Source organism: Ochotona curzoniae, unplaced genomic scaffold (assembly GCF_017591425.1).
Source record: "Ochotona curzoniae isolate NIBS_2020 unplaced genomic scaffold, NIBS_Ocur_1.0 scaffold_2476, whole genome shotgun sequence".
NCBI classification, from domain to species: domain Eukaryota; kingdom Metazoa; phylum Chordata; class Mammalia; order Lagomorpha; family Ochotonidae; genus Ochotona; species Ochotona curzoniae.
Genome location: NW_024467095.1, coordinates 3,489,756 through 3,507,640, shown reverse-complemented (window position 1 = coordinate 3,507,640; position 17,885 = coordinate 3,489,756). Strand labels below are relative to the sequence as shown.

Here is a 17,885-nt window from a genome sequence, read left to right as displayed (position 1 = left end):
TGGCGATCTCCCAAAGACACACAGAGAAGGCAGTCACTTCGGGCAGTGGGCACTTCTCACTGTCTGACCTGAAACTGTTCACGTGATCTCTCAGGAAGGTTATCCACGTCACAGGACTCCCAGCTGGGAAGAATGCGTGCAGGTGCCTTGCAACCAGCAAGCACGGTGCAACTGCGAGGTACTCCACCACGATGGTCCTCTCTCCGCATTCCTGCCAGCCATGATACGTTTCTAAGAGAACTTGAATAACAACCCAAAGAATACTGTGGGGTCTACTTCTTGGCCCCCAGGACTACAACAGCAGGGATTTTTCATGGCTGTGGTAGTGGTGACAATTTGTTTTTAAGTTGCATTGTCCTGTTTCAGCACAAAGTGGACAGCCCTGTGCTCCCTGTCGGGACATCCTCTGACTGTCCTCAGGAGCTGTCGAGCTCTGCTAAATATGGCCCTGGCCAGTGTGCTCATAATCCCCACTGGTTCCCAGACCTCCGTCCACCACCGATGTGACATTCTTTGTGTTCAAATGTCTAGCTGACGTCTGATGCTTAAAACAGCCCATGCCTTCACCCCCTCCGCATTGTCATAGCCCTGCATCACCAGTCTTAAAAGGCTACAGCAGCCACTGGAGGCACCAGTTGTTGACCTGCCTGCCCACTCGCCTCCCTGCCTGCGTCCGGCTGCCTTGAATGCCTGGTTCTTCAAGCTCCTTGTGGGTCTGACAACGAAGGGACCATGTCTACCTTTGGCTACAGACGAGGACTTAGTAAATATGAATCCATAGACGAAGACGAACTCCTTGCTTCCCTGACAGCCGAGGAGCTGAAGGAGCTAGAGAGGGAGCTGGATGACATTGAACCTGACCGCAGCCTTCCAGTGGGGCAAAGGCAAAAGAGTTTGACTGAGAAAACCCCCACAGGGACATTCAGCAGAGAGGCTCTGATGGCCTATTGGGAAAAGGAGTCTCAGAAGCTCTTGGAGAAGGAGAGGCTGGGGGAGTGTGGAAAGGTAGGCTCTGGGACTCTGTCCCCTGGCTGCTCTCACTGCCTCCCCCCCATTCCGAACCCAGGCACCTCGATCTCTCTAACTTCTCGGTCCTCCTCACTTTAACCTGCTTGTAACCCTCCTTGTAAGCTGCTACTGAAAACAACTGCAATGCTTAAATATATGTAATATCTATGGCCATCCAATTCATCCTAACTGACTGCCTTAAGACAGGAATATAGCTCACAACAACCAAGGTATGTGTTTTAATAGTGTTCTAAACGTGTCTTATCCAAGTGATAAGTTGCGGATGTGGCCTAGCATAGATGACAATATTTCCCAAGTGTTTGTGGAAAGTGGAACTGAAAGGCAGGCTTCTTGGGGTGCAAGAGATTTTTCAAAGTATGCGTGGCTTTTTCATAACTTGTATTTCTCATGAACTCTCTGAAGAACTCATTGTGTGTTTATGCAACTTATTTTTTCAGTTCAGAACATTCCTTTTCTTTTATAAAGATAGAACTGAGATTCAAGGGGCCTTGTTCTGGTCCTCACTCACTCTAGACCTTGAATGGTCAGTTCTTCAGGGTTCTGTCCCCCTTTGCCCAGCCAGGGAGTCAGGGCAGTGTTCCTTCTGAAAATCCTCTGACTCTTAGTGATGGACCTGCAGCAAGAAAGCATGACTGCAGATGCCTACAACGTGTGCATAAGATTTCAGGAGGATCACACATCCTGAGCCCATCTGAGCACCCAAGTGGAGTCTGCCTGGGTGCAGGATCCGCTCCAGCCCTCCCTGCTTTGTGCCGATCTCTCCAAGGCCAGGGCTCGTGTTTGAGCCAAACCCCATCCTTCTGAAACCGCTGTGTACCCTTACTTCGAAGTGACCCAAAGGGTTATTTACTGCAAGGAAATTCAACTGCTCTGGGTGAGCAGTTAAAGCAATAAAATGTCAGTGTAAGAAAGAAATTCTTGAATTTGTGGGAGAATGTAGGTCAGGAGCAAGTTCAAAATCCCTGGTATCATGTAAAAATGAAAATGGCCTGAAAGCAACGGCAAGGGTACCCCAGTACCCATCCGGGTGCTGCTGGATGCTTGCAATTGAAGGGCTGGGAGCAGGTGTGGGTTCATTTGCATCTAGACATGTGTGAACATTGCCTACATCCTTACGGATGCAGGAAAGGCTGTTACGATCAGGCCAGGGTCTGCCACGGCCACCGTGGTTGCCTGGATTGAAGAGATAGAACAGGGGAGAGAAAGCAAGGACACACGAGATCAGCCAGTCAATTCCTCCAAACATTCATTTGAAGAGGTTTTCTTTTTCTCTGATGTGGGAATGAATGTCCAAAGTCTGATAAAATATAATGACACTTTGGTGACAGTTATTAAAGAATTTTCCTCAGACAAGAAAATTATCTCAGCATAGCCAGGACAAACAGCTCATTGTAGCAGCCACCCAACAAAGGCATTTTAATGTCACAGTGTCACGAGCACAGTGAGGGCAAAGCTTGCTGTCAGCTGTTGATGAAACCCACCTGATCCTGCCAGCCGGCTGGCTGCTCCCTGCCAACAGCTCATCAGCTCAATTAGAGAGGCTGCCGGGCCGATGAACTTTGATTCCTTTTTTCGCCAGTTCACTTTTCTGCTGCCATGCTTGCCCTGCCTGCCAGCTGATTCAGTTGGCACAAGGGACATTGAGCAGAAAAGCTGGTGAAGGGTGCAAATCCACTTCCACTGCAGTAGAAACCCAAAGCTGCCGAGTGCTGGTGTGTGTGTGTGTGTGTGTGTGTGTGTGTGTGTGCTGCAGGAGCAGCTGCAGAGGGCAAATGCAATGGCAGCCAGACCCTGCGAAGGAGCAGGGGGTTCTGCGTGGGCAGGGTGCTGGCTCTGGGCCAGTTTCTGAAAACACTGCAATGCCTGTCAAATCAAAGTCTTCTGCCCACAAATTCTGACTCTGTCAGAGTCCCCAGGAGGCCTTGGGAGCCCATCCGTCAGCTCCCCAGCTCGAGCGCCTGCTGGGTCTCACAGGGGCCAGTAAGTTTCCCCACTTGGTGTCAGTTCATTCTTCCCTTTCTGCACACGAGAAGTGCGGTGAAGGGAGGCTGAGAGACCCACTCAGTGTTATCAGCCTATAAGTAGAATGGAAATTCTAATGAAGTTCTGTTGGCACAGTGAGCATGGCTCTCATGCATGCTACACTCACGGCATAGCAGCCCCTAAGAAGTTCTGAGAACTGCAAATTCTGGGCATAGGTCACCAAATCTGTGGTCTAACAAACCCCACAGGTGACCATGACAGAGAACCATATTTATGATGCTTAGAACCACTCAGCTACATCTTCTTTAAGATCCACGTGGGCTTCATGACTTGTCAAAAGTCAAGCATCTCTATTGTGGGCAGGAACAGAACTAGAACTAAAAAAGCGTGCCTCTTGCCACCTAGTGATGCTAGAGAGACAAACAGAAGTGACTGGCCTCCTCCCTCTTGCAACTTCATTTATCTTCTCAGTGCACCATCACCGCCCTTCTCTTCACTCAGCCCCTCACCTCTTCTCCACCTTCCCGTCTTCATTCGCCAAAGGATCAGCCTCCACTCCAAGGCAGTGGCCTGTAGGAGATCTATAGTCCAGAGCCAAAATAATTTTTCAGAGGAAGCCAAGTTTGGCTTTTTGCAACTTCCTACCTCCCTTCTGGAAACCCGTTTCTTCCTTTTTGGTTTTCTGTTCCCAGATGGTCCCTCCTTACGTGATCGACCATCTCGGCCCATCAATGACCATCCACAGGCGCTATAATGTACCAACAAACCCGCATCCTGAGAAGCCCCTTGGGCTCAGGCAGAGAGGGGGGCCACCTGTGACCCAACACCCACCTTACCATATCACCGCTTTTTCCTGGGTCCAGATGCTGTTCTCTGTGGTTGTTAACCAAGTCAGATTAGACCCATTTGCTCAACAAACATTTGTTGAGGCCCTACTACATGCTAAGTGCTGTGGTAGGTAAGCAAAACAAACAGGGCCCGTGCCCTCACCCGCACCCAACGGTCCTTTGAGAAATGGCAAATAAATTGCAGTAGATACTGGGAGGAGTGTGAAATTATATTACAGAATAACTCAAAGGCTTCCTAAAGGATATGTCACCTGACTACTGACATCACTGGACAGTAGTTTCCGGTATTATTTTTCCACATTTTGAAAATAGCTCTTGCATATGGACCCTAGGGTCATTAACCAAGCAGAGGTATGAAACTTAACAACGGCCTAAGATGGTGCACTCTGGATTTTGAGAAAGGCACTTTTCCCTCCAAATGCCGAAACAACTAAATATGCACACTGATAAATACATACATGTACACACAGCTGACATGGATCAGAATCACCATGAAATGGATTTGGGGTGGGACAGAGGGGACAGCTCTGCCTACAGTTCTTTTCATCCATTAAGCTACTCACTCCACCTTTGAACACATACATAGAAGGCTTGCTCACCTTATTCCTGCAGGCTTGGTTAAAGCCCAACTCTTTGTGCTACACATACACACACACACACTGTGCTTCTGAAGAAGTGAGTAAATTAACACTGGACCAGTCATCTCAGGAGTGCTGACCCCTTCTCCAGGCCATCATTTGATGCCTGCCACTCCAAGCAAGTGGATAACTTGAAGCTATTTTCTCACAACTGGGCAGACAAACCCGGAGGCAAGTGCAGTTTTCCAAGGCTCATCTATATCTATGGGCCTTGGGCAGCAGCAGGCCTTGGGGGTCAAAAAGAATTTTCCATCAAGGGAGAAGACAGACTACACTTTGGGGGCAGGGAGAGTCCCAGGACTTCAGAGAGAATAAAGAGGATTAGGAAAACTGCTGCCTGAGAAAACGCTGGACTTCGGTCAGCAGTCTCAAGAGTTCATTTTAAGCATAAAAGATAACAAGAGAAAAAAGGGGTCCCTTGGGCTTGATTACACAGCAAAGTCTTGTAACGACAAAGAAAACGAAATTGTGCTTACCCGAAAGCCTTTCTTAATTGGTCGAATGTAGGCAAGGATGCTTCTCTTCCCACCTGCTCTTCTGCAGTCTGTTTCATTTAACCCTGAGCTGGTTGAAGGGGTCAAGTTGCTTTGTTACCTGAATATATATACGTATATATGTATGTATATAATATTATATTATTATTATTATATAATATTTGCTTGGACTCAGGGTTTGACCCAGTGTGGTCTGGGCAGTGATGCTGCACTTTGACTTTCCTCTGTAGACCAGGGACCAGTGGAGAGGAGTCTTCCAGATGGCGCAGGGCTAGAGTGCCTCCGCCCAGCTCTAGTGGAGGAGATGGAGGCTCTGGGGGAGCAAGTGACACCCCGTTTCTGTCTTAGTCAAGACAAGGCAGGGCAGAGAACACACGGCTTCCATCACATCTGCTCCTGAACACAAGGCCGGGGAGGAAGTTCTGAACATTAAAAAAATGGAACTCATTTACACATAGTATGAATTTTTGCTGTCATCTGTTTGGTAATGAGAAATAAAGAACGAACGCATGGTTCCAGAAGGGAGGCTTGAAGTTGCCAAATGTAAGTAACCAAGGAGTGAAGCAATGCAAAGGAAGTCAAGGGATTGAAAATTTCATCAAGAGTTCTCTAAAGTCAGGATTCTAATGGATTCCTTCAAATTGGCAAAATAATAACATATTTTTATTCAGTAAAGTTGGACTTTGGATATTGTAGAAAGCAAAAGCGATGTGTGCAGAAGTAGCTATAGATAGTTATGCAACAAAATGTTAGCGCTGCTCATATGAGCTAGGGAGATCAGAAGCTGGGGCTCAAACTAACTATTTTTCAGTGTAGACCCCCGTGTTACCTGCGATTATTATTTGTACAAATTAGAAAAGTCTGTTTAAAAATGAGCAATGTTAATAAGGATGCCCTGACCTTCAGGTTGCAGAGGAGGAGAAAGAGGACAGTGAAGAGGAGCTCGTCTTCACAGAGAGCAACAGTGAGGTTTCTGAAGAGGTCTACACGGAGGAGGAGTCCCAGGAGGAAGAGGAGAGTGAGGAAGAAGACAGTGAGGCAGAGGAAAGAGCGGTGGAAGTTGCAAAAGATGTCAACGGAACTCTCAACTGTGATGGTGTCTGCACCGACAGCACTAAGCCCAAGATATTTAAAAGTCAAATAGAAAACATCAACTTGACCAATGGCCACAGTGCAAGGAGGGCTGACTCTCCCGCTGCCATACACCCTAGCGGCAATCCCACAGTTATCGAAGATGCTTTGGAAAAGATTACAAACAATGACCCCGACATGGTGGAAGTCAACCTGAACAACATAGAGAACATCACCACGCAGACCCTCACCCGCTTTGCCGAAGCTCTCAAGGACAACACGGTGGTGAAGACATTCAGCCTGGCCAACACGCACGCCGACGACGGCGCAGCCATAGCCATCGCGGAAATGCTCAAAGTCAATGAGCACATCACCAACGTCAACATCGAGTCCAACTTCATCACGGGCAAGGGCATCCTGGCCATCATGAGGGCGCTGCAGCACAACACGGTGCTCACGGAGCTGCGCTTCCACAACCAGAGGCACATCATGGGCAGCCAGGTGGAGATGGAGATCGTCAAACTGCTCAAGGAGAACACCACCCTGCTGAGGCTCGGCTACCACTTCGAGCTGCCCGGGCCCAGAATGAGCATGACAAGCATTCTGACCAGAAACATGGATAAACAGAGGCAGAGGAGGATGCAAGAGCAAAAACAGCAGGAGGGGTCTCCCGGAGGAGCCAACCTTAGGACCAAAGTCTGGCGAAGAGGAACGCCGGGCTCCTCACCATATGCCTCTCCCAGGCACTCGCCCTGGTCCTCCCCCAAACTCCCCAAGAAAGTCCAGACAGGGAGGAGCCGGCCTCCGTCTCCCGTGGCTACACCCCCACCTCCTCCACCGCTTCCCCCACAAAAGCTCCCGCCCCCGCCGCCCCCACCCCCGCCGCCGCCCCCGGAGAAGAAGCTCATCACCAGAAACATCGCGGAAGTCATCAAACAACAGGAGACCGCCCAAAGGGCTCTGCAAAACGGACAGAAAAAGAAAAAAGGGAAAAAGGCTAAGAAACAGCCCAACAATATCCTAAAGGAAATAAAGAATTCTCTGAGATCAGTGCAGGAGAAGAAAACGGAAGAGGGTTCCCGCCCGTCCACCCCACAGAGGTCAGCGCACGAGAATCTCATGGAAGCAATTCGAGGGAGCAGCATAAGACAGCTAAGGCGGGTGAGTAAACCTAGAGCAAACATCCAGGCGCGGAATTAGTCCATGGGTCCGACGCCAAGGCATGGTGGCGCCAGAGTCGCCTCTCAAGATGCTGGTTAGTATTTCAGCTCCCTGGGTGTGTGAGAGGAAGCGTGCCAAGTCTAAAGCGCCGAGGGCCACCTCCTGGTGTCTCAGTCTTCCATGCGCCAGGGCCATTTAACACATTGCCATAGATAAAAATCCCTGTTTCTCTAGGTGGGAGCCAGCACCTGCCGCCACAGAGGAGCTGGACACTGCCAGATGGCACAGCCCCACCATGCCCCTGCACACACACACACACACACACACACACACACACACAGGACACAGGCAAAGGCCCACCCCGCCCCCTGCGACCCCCAGGAACTCCCACCCCTCAATGTCAAGGAGTGCACCCTCGGTGGGAGACAATATAACTCACATTCTAAAAGGATTCTCTCATTCCTTGCTAGGATTTTTATCTAGAGTTGCATGCGATTTAAAACATAATATAAAATGTGGAAACTGTGCAGCAGGAACCAATCCGTAGTTGAATTCCTCCCAGAGAATCCCATTGGAGACATCTGCTACTGGAAATGTCACTTCGTCCCTGGTTTCATTGTAGGTCGAAGTCCCCGAAGCGCTACGATAAAACACGGGATCTTGAGAAGAAGTTGCAGAACTGGTTTGGGAGGCACTAAGTGCAATGCATTGTGACGAGTTTCTAAGCTACCTTCTTCCATTTGAAGTGTTCCCTGACTTTACCAAGAATGTTAAGAAACCAGCAGCATGTTCCTACTGTAAATATGAAAAACTTTTTTATGTTGCGACATTTGTTTGGGCCACGAGAAATTAGATACTCTGCACCTCTGAATGTGTTGGGAACTCTGAACTGGAACGAGGGAAGGAAATGTGCTGTTATTTTTATAATCCCAACAAATTTAGATGGAAGGTTTTTTTCCTTTTTTTTTTTTAAAGCTAAACTAATATCTTCCTAAACTAATATTTCCCAGTTGACACATCTATCAGGAATGTATGTAACATAGCAAAATATTAAACATCTTATGTTCTCACCCACAAAGGATTTGGGTCTTTAGCAGTCATCTTTCTTTTGTTATTTCATCATGTCCAAAAAAAAGCTGATCGAGTTTCTTTCTAAAGGACCGGAATAAATAGCCATTCTTAAAACATTCTTTTGGTAATCAAAGGTGCCAGAACTGCCCCTCAAGGAGACAGCTGTCATTCTAGATTTCTGATGTTGGACTCAGATGGACTCTCCCACTCCTATTTCCATATGCTAGTTCATTCACTGATGATTAAAATAGACAGCTTATGAGAAGAAAAAGTGGCAAATAAGGAACTTTCTTGGGAGAGACAAAGTAAATGCTAGAAGGAATGCCTGGAAGATAAACCCACCTCAGCCAGAGGTGGCAGGTGACAGATGTTAAAGATGCAGTTAGGTTTCCCCTTGAAGTGTCTTTCAGTCCATGGGGTCTCGGTGATGTTTTAAATGTTCCTCACAAAGTGATGATTTCAGCATCCGTAAAATCCCCCACAGGCATGGCATGAGTACCTGCGACTCCCAGCCCTGTCTGCTCTTTCCCTGTGCTCAGGGACAGCTCGAATTCAGTGAAAGGCACACCAGAGATTCCTTCACTCTGCGTGAACCTAATTAGTGACGCATCCGTTGTATCCTACAGATTAGAGCGCTGGTGTCTGCAGGCTCCCTGGGCTGCCCGTGTGGTAATTGTCTGCACTGTGTAAACACTCTGGATTTTCTCCAATTAAGATGATTGTGTTTCACGAGAAAATGTTTCCAGTAGCTCCTGGATCCATTTCTTCCAGTCTGTTTCTATTGTTCAGGTGATCTGTTTATCAAGAGAAAGTGCTGCCCTGGGCCTACAGAGGGCTGCAGAGGCCCAGGGCAGCCAGCGACCCAGCCCTGCGGAGGGAGTTGGCGAGTTAAATCGTCCAACAGCAAACGGCACCCCATTCAAAAGCTGTAAAAACTGAGGTGTGGAAACGAGGTGGGGGGTTCTGTGTGGAAAACGCTTCTGCGTACCTTAGGGCTTCCAAGCAGACCCAAAACTCCCAAAGACGCCCCATTGCTGAAACAATGGTGGGAAATTCTCTTGCTTTGTGAATTCACTGTTTTCACCTCTTTTTAGCATTAGTATCGACAGTCATATTCAGTCTTGTTAAGGAAGTAGAAGCTACAGTTTAAGTTTCTAAGAGGTGTGGGTGTGTGTGTGTGTGTGTGCTGAGAACAGAAAGGCTTCCCCTGACCCTTGTGTGTGTGTGTGTGTGTGTGTGTGTGTGTGTGTGTGTGTTGAGAACAGAAAGGCTTCCCCTGACCCTTGTGTGTGTGTGTGTGTGTGTTGAGAACAGAAAGCCTTCCCCTGACTCTTGTGTGTGTGTGTGCAAGCATGGGGACCTTCCCAACTGATGGGGAGGAGTGACAGGTGAAGAGCTGCCAGCTCCATCATGACGCAGAGCAAATGTTTGTCAGCCATCTGAGTCTCTGAGGAACCCTTGTAGCAGTCCCCAGAGGGGAGGGTGTGGCAGCTGTCCTGAGACAGCGCCCCAGGGCCAGCATTTGTGTGGCCAGGAAGTTGCTTGGTCTGGAGAGACTTGACTAGGCTTTCTGACCAGAAGTGAGCAATTCAGAGACACATTTTCTCCTTTGAATTTAGTTTTATTTACAAATATTTTATGTATGTTTTTCAAAAAACCATATTTTTGACTTACATGATAGTCAATGACTTACTGTCTCCACTAAATAAAGAGCTCAAAAAACAAAGAGTGAAGAGACCATGGTTCAACGGGAACAGTCATGCGCTGTCCCCAAGAACCCAGGAAGATGCTCAACTGTACTCCTAAAAAGACCATTTGCAAAGAGTCTCACAGTCAGAAGGTTCCTGCTAGAGCTTTCTGTGTGTGAGACAGCTGCAATCACTGACTAAGCATGTCTCAAATTAAAACTCACCAGGAGACACCTAATTAGGGTAAGAGGCATTTCTGGAATATTCTGTTCCCGAATCCAGTGCTGCACACACGCAAGCTCTCCTGATGGCCCTTATTCAGCACAAATGGACATCCTGGTTGACATTCCCTGCAAGTTCCCAGAGCTGCTATGACAACTAATCAGCTCATCTTCTCTAAAGAGCTTCTAACTCACCAGGAGTTATCTGTCCAAGACTAGATCCAGTGTTTAATTATGATTTATATATACGTGTCAATCTCTGAAAATACACTTCATCTGAATTTGCGGTGGGACCAGAATGCTGAGTCTCATCTGTCTCCAGGCCGTGCTGCTCGAGGTATTTAATAACTCAGGGTCAGCAGGACCTTGATTTAATACCTGTCTTCAGCTGCTATGAGTGAGTGCAAGCTAGAGGCAATCACTGGCTACAGAGTCTGGAAAGAGAAATACTGGAGAGTAGCTAAATCAACACGTTCTTGAAAAGATCTCACAGGGACTTTCTCGTCAAAGTTCTGTCTCTTTGTTTCTGGGAGGTTCTTCAAGTGGGTTTTTAGTTCCATCAGAAACCAAACGGCATGATTGCAAAAGCTGAGTTGACTGAATGTATACACAACTCCAAAATGAGCTACAGTTTATGTGCTAGGCATCTGCAACTATCTTCGAGTAATCGTGGGGTTCCAGATCCCCTTCTGGACACTGGAGGTGCACGGTGAAAAGAAGATAAAACCCCTGTGCTCAACAAACTTTCATGCTAGGGCAAGGAAGGAACACCACCACTGCGTACAGCCATGACTGTATATTCCCACTGGCTGCTCCCCGAGGCAGCCTGCTCTCTGCTGGGGAGACCAGCTCAAATGAGGAAGTATCCTCTACCTTAAACAAAAGAAACCCTAAAGGGAACCAAGCCTGAGCAGAGTTGAAACCTGCCCGTAGTCCACAGCTGCACAAAGACTGCCGCAGGCTGACCTTGCAGCCACAATTTACCAAAGCTCCTCGGCCTCATGCAGACATAACAGGTGCAAAAGGAGATTCCTAATGGAGGGATGGACAGGAGTGACACTTAATCTGATTCTTGAAGAAAAGAGAAGCTACTGGGCTTGAGAGAGAGAGAGAGAGAGAGAGAGAGAGAGAGAGAGAGAGAGTTCTAAGATACAGTGAAGAATAGGCAGAGGCATTTCAGCTTGAAGAAATGAAAAAGTATAGAAAACGGCTGAAACCCATGGGATTTGATGTAATACTATAAAAATAAATCAGCAAAGAGTTAATACTTCATTTTTTTTTCTGGCATTGAAACTTTTGGTGGGTTAAGAATACAAATGCTATAAAATTTCTATGTGAACTTTTTGTTTTCCAAAAATAGTAGACATGATCATTGAGTAAAAAATCAGAACCTAAATGCACATATAAGCCATAGAACGCTAGAACCCCTACCCCCACACAGTACCTGTTGACCCTTTAGTGTATGTTTCTTTAAAACTTTGCCTTAAAAAAACCAGATTTATCCATTTTTTATTGGAAAGTCAGATTTAGAGAGAGGAGACACAGAGGGAAAGATCTTCTATCTGCTGGTTTATCGCCAAGTGGCCACAACAGCCAGAGCTGAGTTGATCCAAACCCAGGAGCCAGGGGCTTCTTCTGGGTCTCCCATGCATGTGCATGGTCCCAAGATTTTGGGCCATCCTCAACTGCTCTCCCAGGCCCCAAACAGGGAGTTGGAGGGGAAGTGGAGCAGCCGCGACACGAACTGGCACCCATATGGGATCCCAGAGCATGCAAGAGGAGGACTTTAGCCACCAGGCTACTGCACAGGGCCTGTAAAACCTTCTTAATGTAAATACAAATATAACTGAACACAAACACAACTATTTTTTTTTCAACAAATTGGGGAAGATGGCTTACATACCATTACGCAGCTCACATTTTATGTGGGCAATTACAGTAACTGTGGATCTGTAGGTTACTTTGACTGTTCCAGCTCATCCCTTATTACTCGGTTAGTTTTTCCAAACATCCGGACTAAAAGCGCTCGACTGCAAGATCAGAGATAAAAGTCATCTTGCAGGCAGGTGAGAATCGTGAGCCATCAGTGCTGTACATCAAACTGCAAATTAGGCAACTCCCAGTCATGTTTACCACGAGTCTCGAAGTTGAACCTAAAGCCATGCTTCTCAGAAAGCCAGGAAGCTAGTCCATGTCTGAATAAAAAGGCTGATAGGCCAAGAGGCACAGGAGCCTGAGGAATTTGGAATCAGTTATGAAAACCATGAGGGACACTGAAGGATTGTAAAGGGAGGAATGACATGATGTTTACACAGATTTTAAAAATGCAACTTGAGTAAGTGAGAAAGGAAGGGTGGTTTCACGGAGGCCTAGAACAATCAGACTCTTGCAATGATCTCAGAAGGAAGAGATGCTAGTTTTACTATGAATGGTCTAGAGATCAAAGTAGTTAGAACAGAGATGAAGAAAGCATAAATTCCACAGAATCCAGTTACCAGTTGAATGCAGGGAACAGATGGCCAAAAAAGAAGAATCTAGACTGACATCTGCTTTCCTGGTAGAGCCATTTGTGTGTCCCCAAGTTTCAGAAAATGGTATAAAGAATATTGTAGGGATAGATTCTGGAGTTGATTTTAGAACACACTGTGTCTACAGTATCTGTCCATTAAATGGGTGGGTCTAGAATCTTGAGGCACTCTTGCTGGAAGGATTTAGGGGTTATATACTGTGAGTGGTATTTGAAGAGAAGGGCTTGGAAGTGGGAACTTGGCACAGCAGTTAAGTTACCAATTGAGATGCCTATGTCCCCTGCTGGAATACTTGGTTTGAGTCCTGCCTAAACTGCTTCCAACTAATGTGTGAAAAGCATCTTATATATGTCTGTGAAGTAGATAAAGTCAACCGGAAACCTCATGCTACAAGTAACAGCCCAAAGTCTTCTTCAGGATTTCAGAGAATTCTTTGATGGCTAGAAGGAGGGGGCTGGAGGTTCATCAGCTCAGGATGGTCTTTGGGTCCATATTCCACACATGCATCTGGTGAACCTACAATGAACGCCTCTCTCCTGCATCACATGGACCACACGATTCCCGCCCCCCTTTTTTAGGTTCCATGTGTAATATTGTGTGAGGATCTGGGAAACAAAGGTAGAATTGACATTACAGTACAGTAATACAACAACTTAAAATTGAAAAGGAGATATTCTGTGAATAAAAATCCCCTTCATCAGGGGACTTTTTCCCACTGTTTTGTTTTTGTCCCACATTATTCTGCTTTCTTGCTCGTTATCACTTCCTTTTCTCTGTGGTATTCTCACCATCCTGGACTCTTGGGAATTCCACAGAGATTTCAGCTCTCTCCACCTCTTGTCAAAGGTAGCTCTGGTTCGATCTTTGCTTATATCCAAATGGGTCAATGTGCTCAGCAGATCAAAAGGAGACTTTCACGTAACAGGAGCCACTCTAAAGACTCAGTGCCAATAGAATGTTCTCCCCTAAGGACGATGGTACATCGTGTCTTTGGCTGCCAAAGTCCCCTGTTGAGTCAGTCTGCTCTCTGGCCTAGGACACTGCTTTTTCTTCCTGGTTGATTTCTCCATCTCTGTGCTCAGGCGCTCTCAACTGTTTCCAACATGCCAGAGTGATCACTTCCAAAATGGCAATTCCAGTTCCATCAGTTGCCTGTGTAAGATGCTCCAGTGGTAATCCACACTGTGTAGAGTCTTCTGCCTGTTCTAATATTGCTTTTCCTCGTGTGCGTAAGCCATCCTGAGCAACTTACTGTTCGCTGAGCAAGTGATGCACGTCTCTTGACACCAAGCCGCATGCTTGGCTTCTGACTGTTTTTAACTTGGCTAGCACCTACTCATTTTTCAGGAGTAGCCTAATGACGCAAGATGGTTGGGTGAAAGGCATTCTTCAAAATGGCCTCAGCGTTCCACAGTCTCTCTAGGTGGTCCTATCCAAATTCTCATCTTTAAATACCATTCATAGCACATAACCAAATCTTCAGCACAAATTCCATCTTGGCGTTCCAGCCCCACACTTTCCATCTTAGTATATTTAAATCCAAACTCCCCTTCTTCCCATAGGTACTTCTGCCAGCTTCCAGTCTCCCACACAAATGCACGGCAGCCCTCCCTCTGCCCCACCCCCACCCCCAGTCTTTCAACATGACACAGCAGCAGCTGTCTTTGATTCCCACATACGTCATCCTGATGACAGGTTCTAACACAGCACTTGCCACATGATCTCAAGGACATCAGCCATGTCTGCTCTTGTGATTGTCCCAGAGTCAGACACATCCAAAAAGTATTGATTAAAAAAGCGACTGACTCCTAGATATTTTGCGTGCATGGTTGTTTCCATGGTAACGACATTTTCTATTTCTGATCTGCATGCGAGCAAGGGTTCGCCTGATCGGAGAGGATTTCACTGCCATCAGTGAAGAGGTCTCGCTGCTCTGTCCTGGCTTCTCCAGCTCACTACTTCCACTCGTCTCAAAATGTCCTTTTGTTCCCACCTATGGCTAATAACCCACTGGGGGGGCGGTGAGGGGACACTTAAGGTCCTGACTAGGCTTTTGACAGGAAAGCATTTGGCAATGTTAGGTCTGGCAACTGAAGAGAAAAACTACCATTCTCAAAATCCTACCGTGTTTCTGGAGGTGAAATGGTAAGTTTTTAAAACCCTGACTCTTTAGTCAATTCGGAAAATTGGCACGCCTAAGCCTAGGCTTTTGACTTGGGATCTGCTGCGTGCTGGCTGTCCTGCACTGACTCTCACATGGAGAGTCCGTCTTTATCACCAAGCAGACGGACAACACGAGGCAACATGAGCTTTTGGTCAAATATTTAGAAACTTTTAAAAGTTAGACATGTCATTGCAAAGCATACAGTTCTTATTAAAACATTGCAATCACAAGTATAAACTGCTTAAATTTGTCTCTTTCTGAATGAAATCTAGATGGCCCATTGGTCATTGTTGCATATGCTCAAAACCAATACCTAAAGTTACTCTAGGTTATACCATGCAAGTTGCTCTCGAATTTCTCACGTCATAGTTTCCCTTCCGACTGGAAGGGTTGGTGGGAGTGGGAACACTCCAGATTAAAAATCAATGAATTCATGTGAACAAGTAAGTCAACAAGTAACATTAAACAAAACTAGAAAAATGAGTGTCCAGAACGGTAGCCTAGTGGCCAAAGTCCTTACCTTGCATGCACTGGGATCCCATATGGGCGCCTCACTTCCCATCCAGCTCCCTGCTTGTGGCCTGGGAAAGCAGTCAAGGACGGCCCAAAGTCTTGGGACCGTGCACATGCATGGGAGAGCTGGAAGAAGCCCCTGGTTCCTGGATTCGGATCAGCACAGCTCCGGCCATTGCAGCCACTTGGGGAGTGAATCAACGGATGGAAGATCTTCCTCTCAGTCTCTCCTCCTCTCTGTATATCTGACTTTCCAACAAAAATATATATTTAAAAAAAACCCTAGGAAATGGAAATAAAAGTTAATAGATTTACATTTTTTGTTTTTGACAGTGAGACAGAAATGGACAGATCCCTAATCTCCAGGTTCATTTTGTCCAGCATCCACACTAGCCGGTGATGTGCCAGGCCAAAATCAGGACAGTAGAACTTAATTCAAGTTTCCCTTCTGGGTAACTGGATCCAGCCATCTGGGCCAGCACCTGGTGTCCTGGTTGAATGGGAAGTGGAGGAAGAACTTGAACTAGTCATTCAATATGGATGTGACTGCTCCAAGAGGCATACCCATACAGTGCCAGATGCTCATCCCAGTTTTGTCTTGTTTTAAGTTACATTTCAGGGAAGGAGCAAGAGAATAACATTTCCTTATTCCTTTTTGTGAACATCTCTCAAGGAGTTGTGCGTCAGTCTTCTGCAGCTCCTCTTCCGTCAGGCTGCCAACCGGGAGCTGGGGAGACGCGGCACGTGGCTGGAAACTTCATGTTCGAGGGGAGAGGGCAGCGCTCAGCATCTCTGTGCTTCTTCAAACGCTGCCAAGAATTTTCAGTGCTTCTTTACAGAAACATTTATAGAAAATTTTAACAAAAATTTTGACCTGTCACAATTGAAGTGGATTGCGATCCATTTATTCCAGAAGTTACCACTACATAAACTGTTTTTAAAGAAATGAAAACATTTTAAAAAGATAAGCCAAAAGCAAAACACAAAAAGCAGTGAACTGAATCTGTCAGCGTCGACATCCGCATTAAAGCTGCAGGGAGACACACGGGCACAGCTTCACTTCACAAAGACTCCGAGCTAACTCCAAATGAAATGTTGTGTAAGCGAGTTTTTGAACATTCGAGATTACACAAAATGCAAGTATTCTAATTTGCTATTTCAAATAGAGAAAACATTTTAATGGTGACAGATTATAGAACGATCAGGAATAAGCAAGAACAAACAATTCATAAAAAATATTCTACTTACATATTCCACAATTCTGAGGCTGTTCCAGTTTCAAAGCTTGCTTTGGCTCGTCTTCGTGGCAGCTGGCATAGCTGCCTGATAATGATGTATTTTCCTGTTTTTTTTGAAACAATGCCGGGAGTATTCCCCTTTAGGTTTTTGCATGTGCATAAACGGAGAACTCGCCAGCCTTCCATATGTGAAGTGAAAACATGGGGGTCACATTTTTATTTTTCATCCAGATGACCACTCACGTTTTAGCTGCCAGCTGATAAAGAGGGCACCGTGGTGGTGAAGTGTTTGTATTCAGATAGATTGTAGTTTGCAACCCAACTCTGTCACTCCCTAGCTACTTAACTTTGGGTACATTACTTGACTTTTCTGAGTTTCATTTGCCTTGGCTGAAAAGTTGGGTTATTTTGCTCACATAAAACTTTCCAAATAGTGCCCGACACCTGCAATATCCCCGCAAGCACTGGCTAGCACCACGCAGGGCGCTTTCCTGTGTCCGGGAGCAGGGGAAGCACCGGCTCGGGCCATGGGGAAGTCCGTCCCCTTGAAATGGCTTCCCCGTTGTTATCAAGCAATCATCCAACCTGGAATGCGGCTTGTCACACACACTCACTTGCCACCGTGTTTCCCTCACATTTATCACAGCAGGTTTACTACACTCTTCCCCAGCAAAGTTAAACAACAAACTATGAATCATCAAGAGACAGTAAAAAACACGAATGGCTCTGGAGGTGAGAGATGACAGCATTAGTAAAATGAACACCTTCAGCTTTCCCACACAGGATATTTTGTAGTTCTATAAATAGGCCTTATCTTGCCCCTTGGCCTCTTGGGACCCTGTTTCCAAACCAGAGTCACTTCAGGAATCTCTTCACGATTAGATAAACACAGACAGGCACAATTTTGTGACTTGTCACTTCAAAAATTATTTGCAAAGTTTAATACATTCTTAACAGTTGTACAACATTGAAAGCTCTGTCAAGAACAGTCTTGAAATGTTACATGTGGCTGAAGGTTTCAGAAGGCATTCTGTACCATTCGATACACCGAATGCCATAATTCAGTTCAACCTTCAGACACGTGCCTGCATCAGATTCAGGGAAACAGAAAGTTCTATTTACCAGAAAACAAGCTTCCTGTTTAAAATAAGCATTGTGTTTGAAACTGTTTATTAAAATCTATTGATTCCCCACACAGAGTGCTAGACTACCTACTCACTAGAACCAGTAAACTCAAA

The 17,885-nt window shown here is 46.2% G+C and overlaps 1 protein-coding gene across 1 annotated transcript; it reads left to right on the top strand.

Annotated features, from left to right (window-relative positions):
* Positions 1-732: 732 nt before the first annotated feature.
* Positions 733-8,297, top strand: LMOD2 (leiomodin 2). Its single transcript, XM_041002160.1, has 3 exons — positions 733-1,009; positions 5,906-7,224; positions 7,847-8,297. The coding sequence occupies exons 1-3, from the start codon at positions 733-735 to the stop codon at positions 7,871-7,873; spliced, it is 1,623 nt and encodes a 540-aa protein (XP_040858094.1). The 3' UTR covers positions 7,874-8,297.
* Positions 8,298-17,885: the final 9,588 nt, after the last annotated feature.

Bases quoted from the DNA above. Each gene is read 5' to 3' on its own strand.
- LMOD2 (XM_041002160.1), top strand. From the start codon at position 733: ATGTCTACCTTTGGCTACAGACGAGGACTTAGTAAATATGAATCCATA. The intron at 1,010-5,905 runs GCTCTGGGACTC...TTCAGGTTGCAG, and splicing joins GGGGGAGTGTGGAAAGGTAG to AGGAGGAGAAAGAGGACAGT. The intron at 7,225-7,846 runs GTGAGTAAACCT...GTTTCATTGTAG, and splicing joins GCATAAGACAGCTAAGGCGG to GTCGAAGTCCCCGAAGCGCT.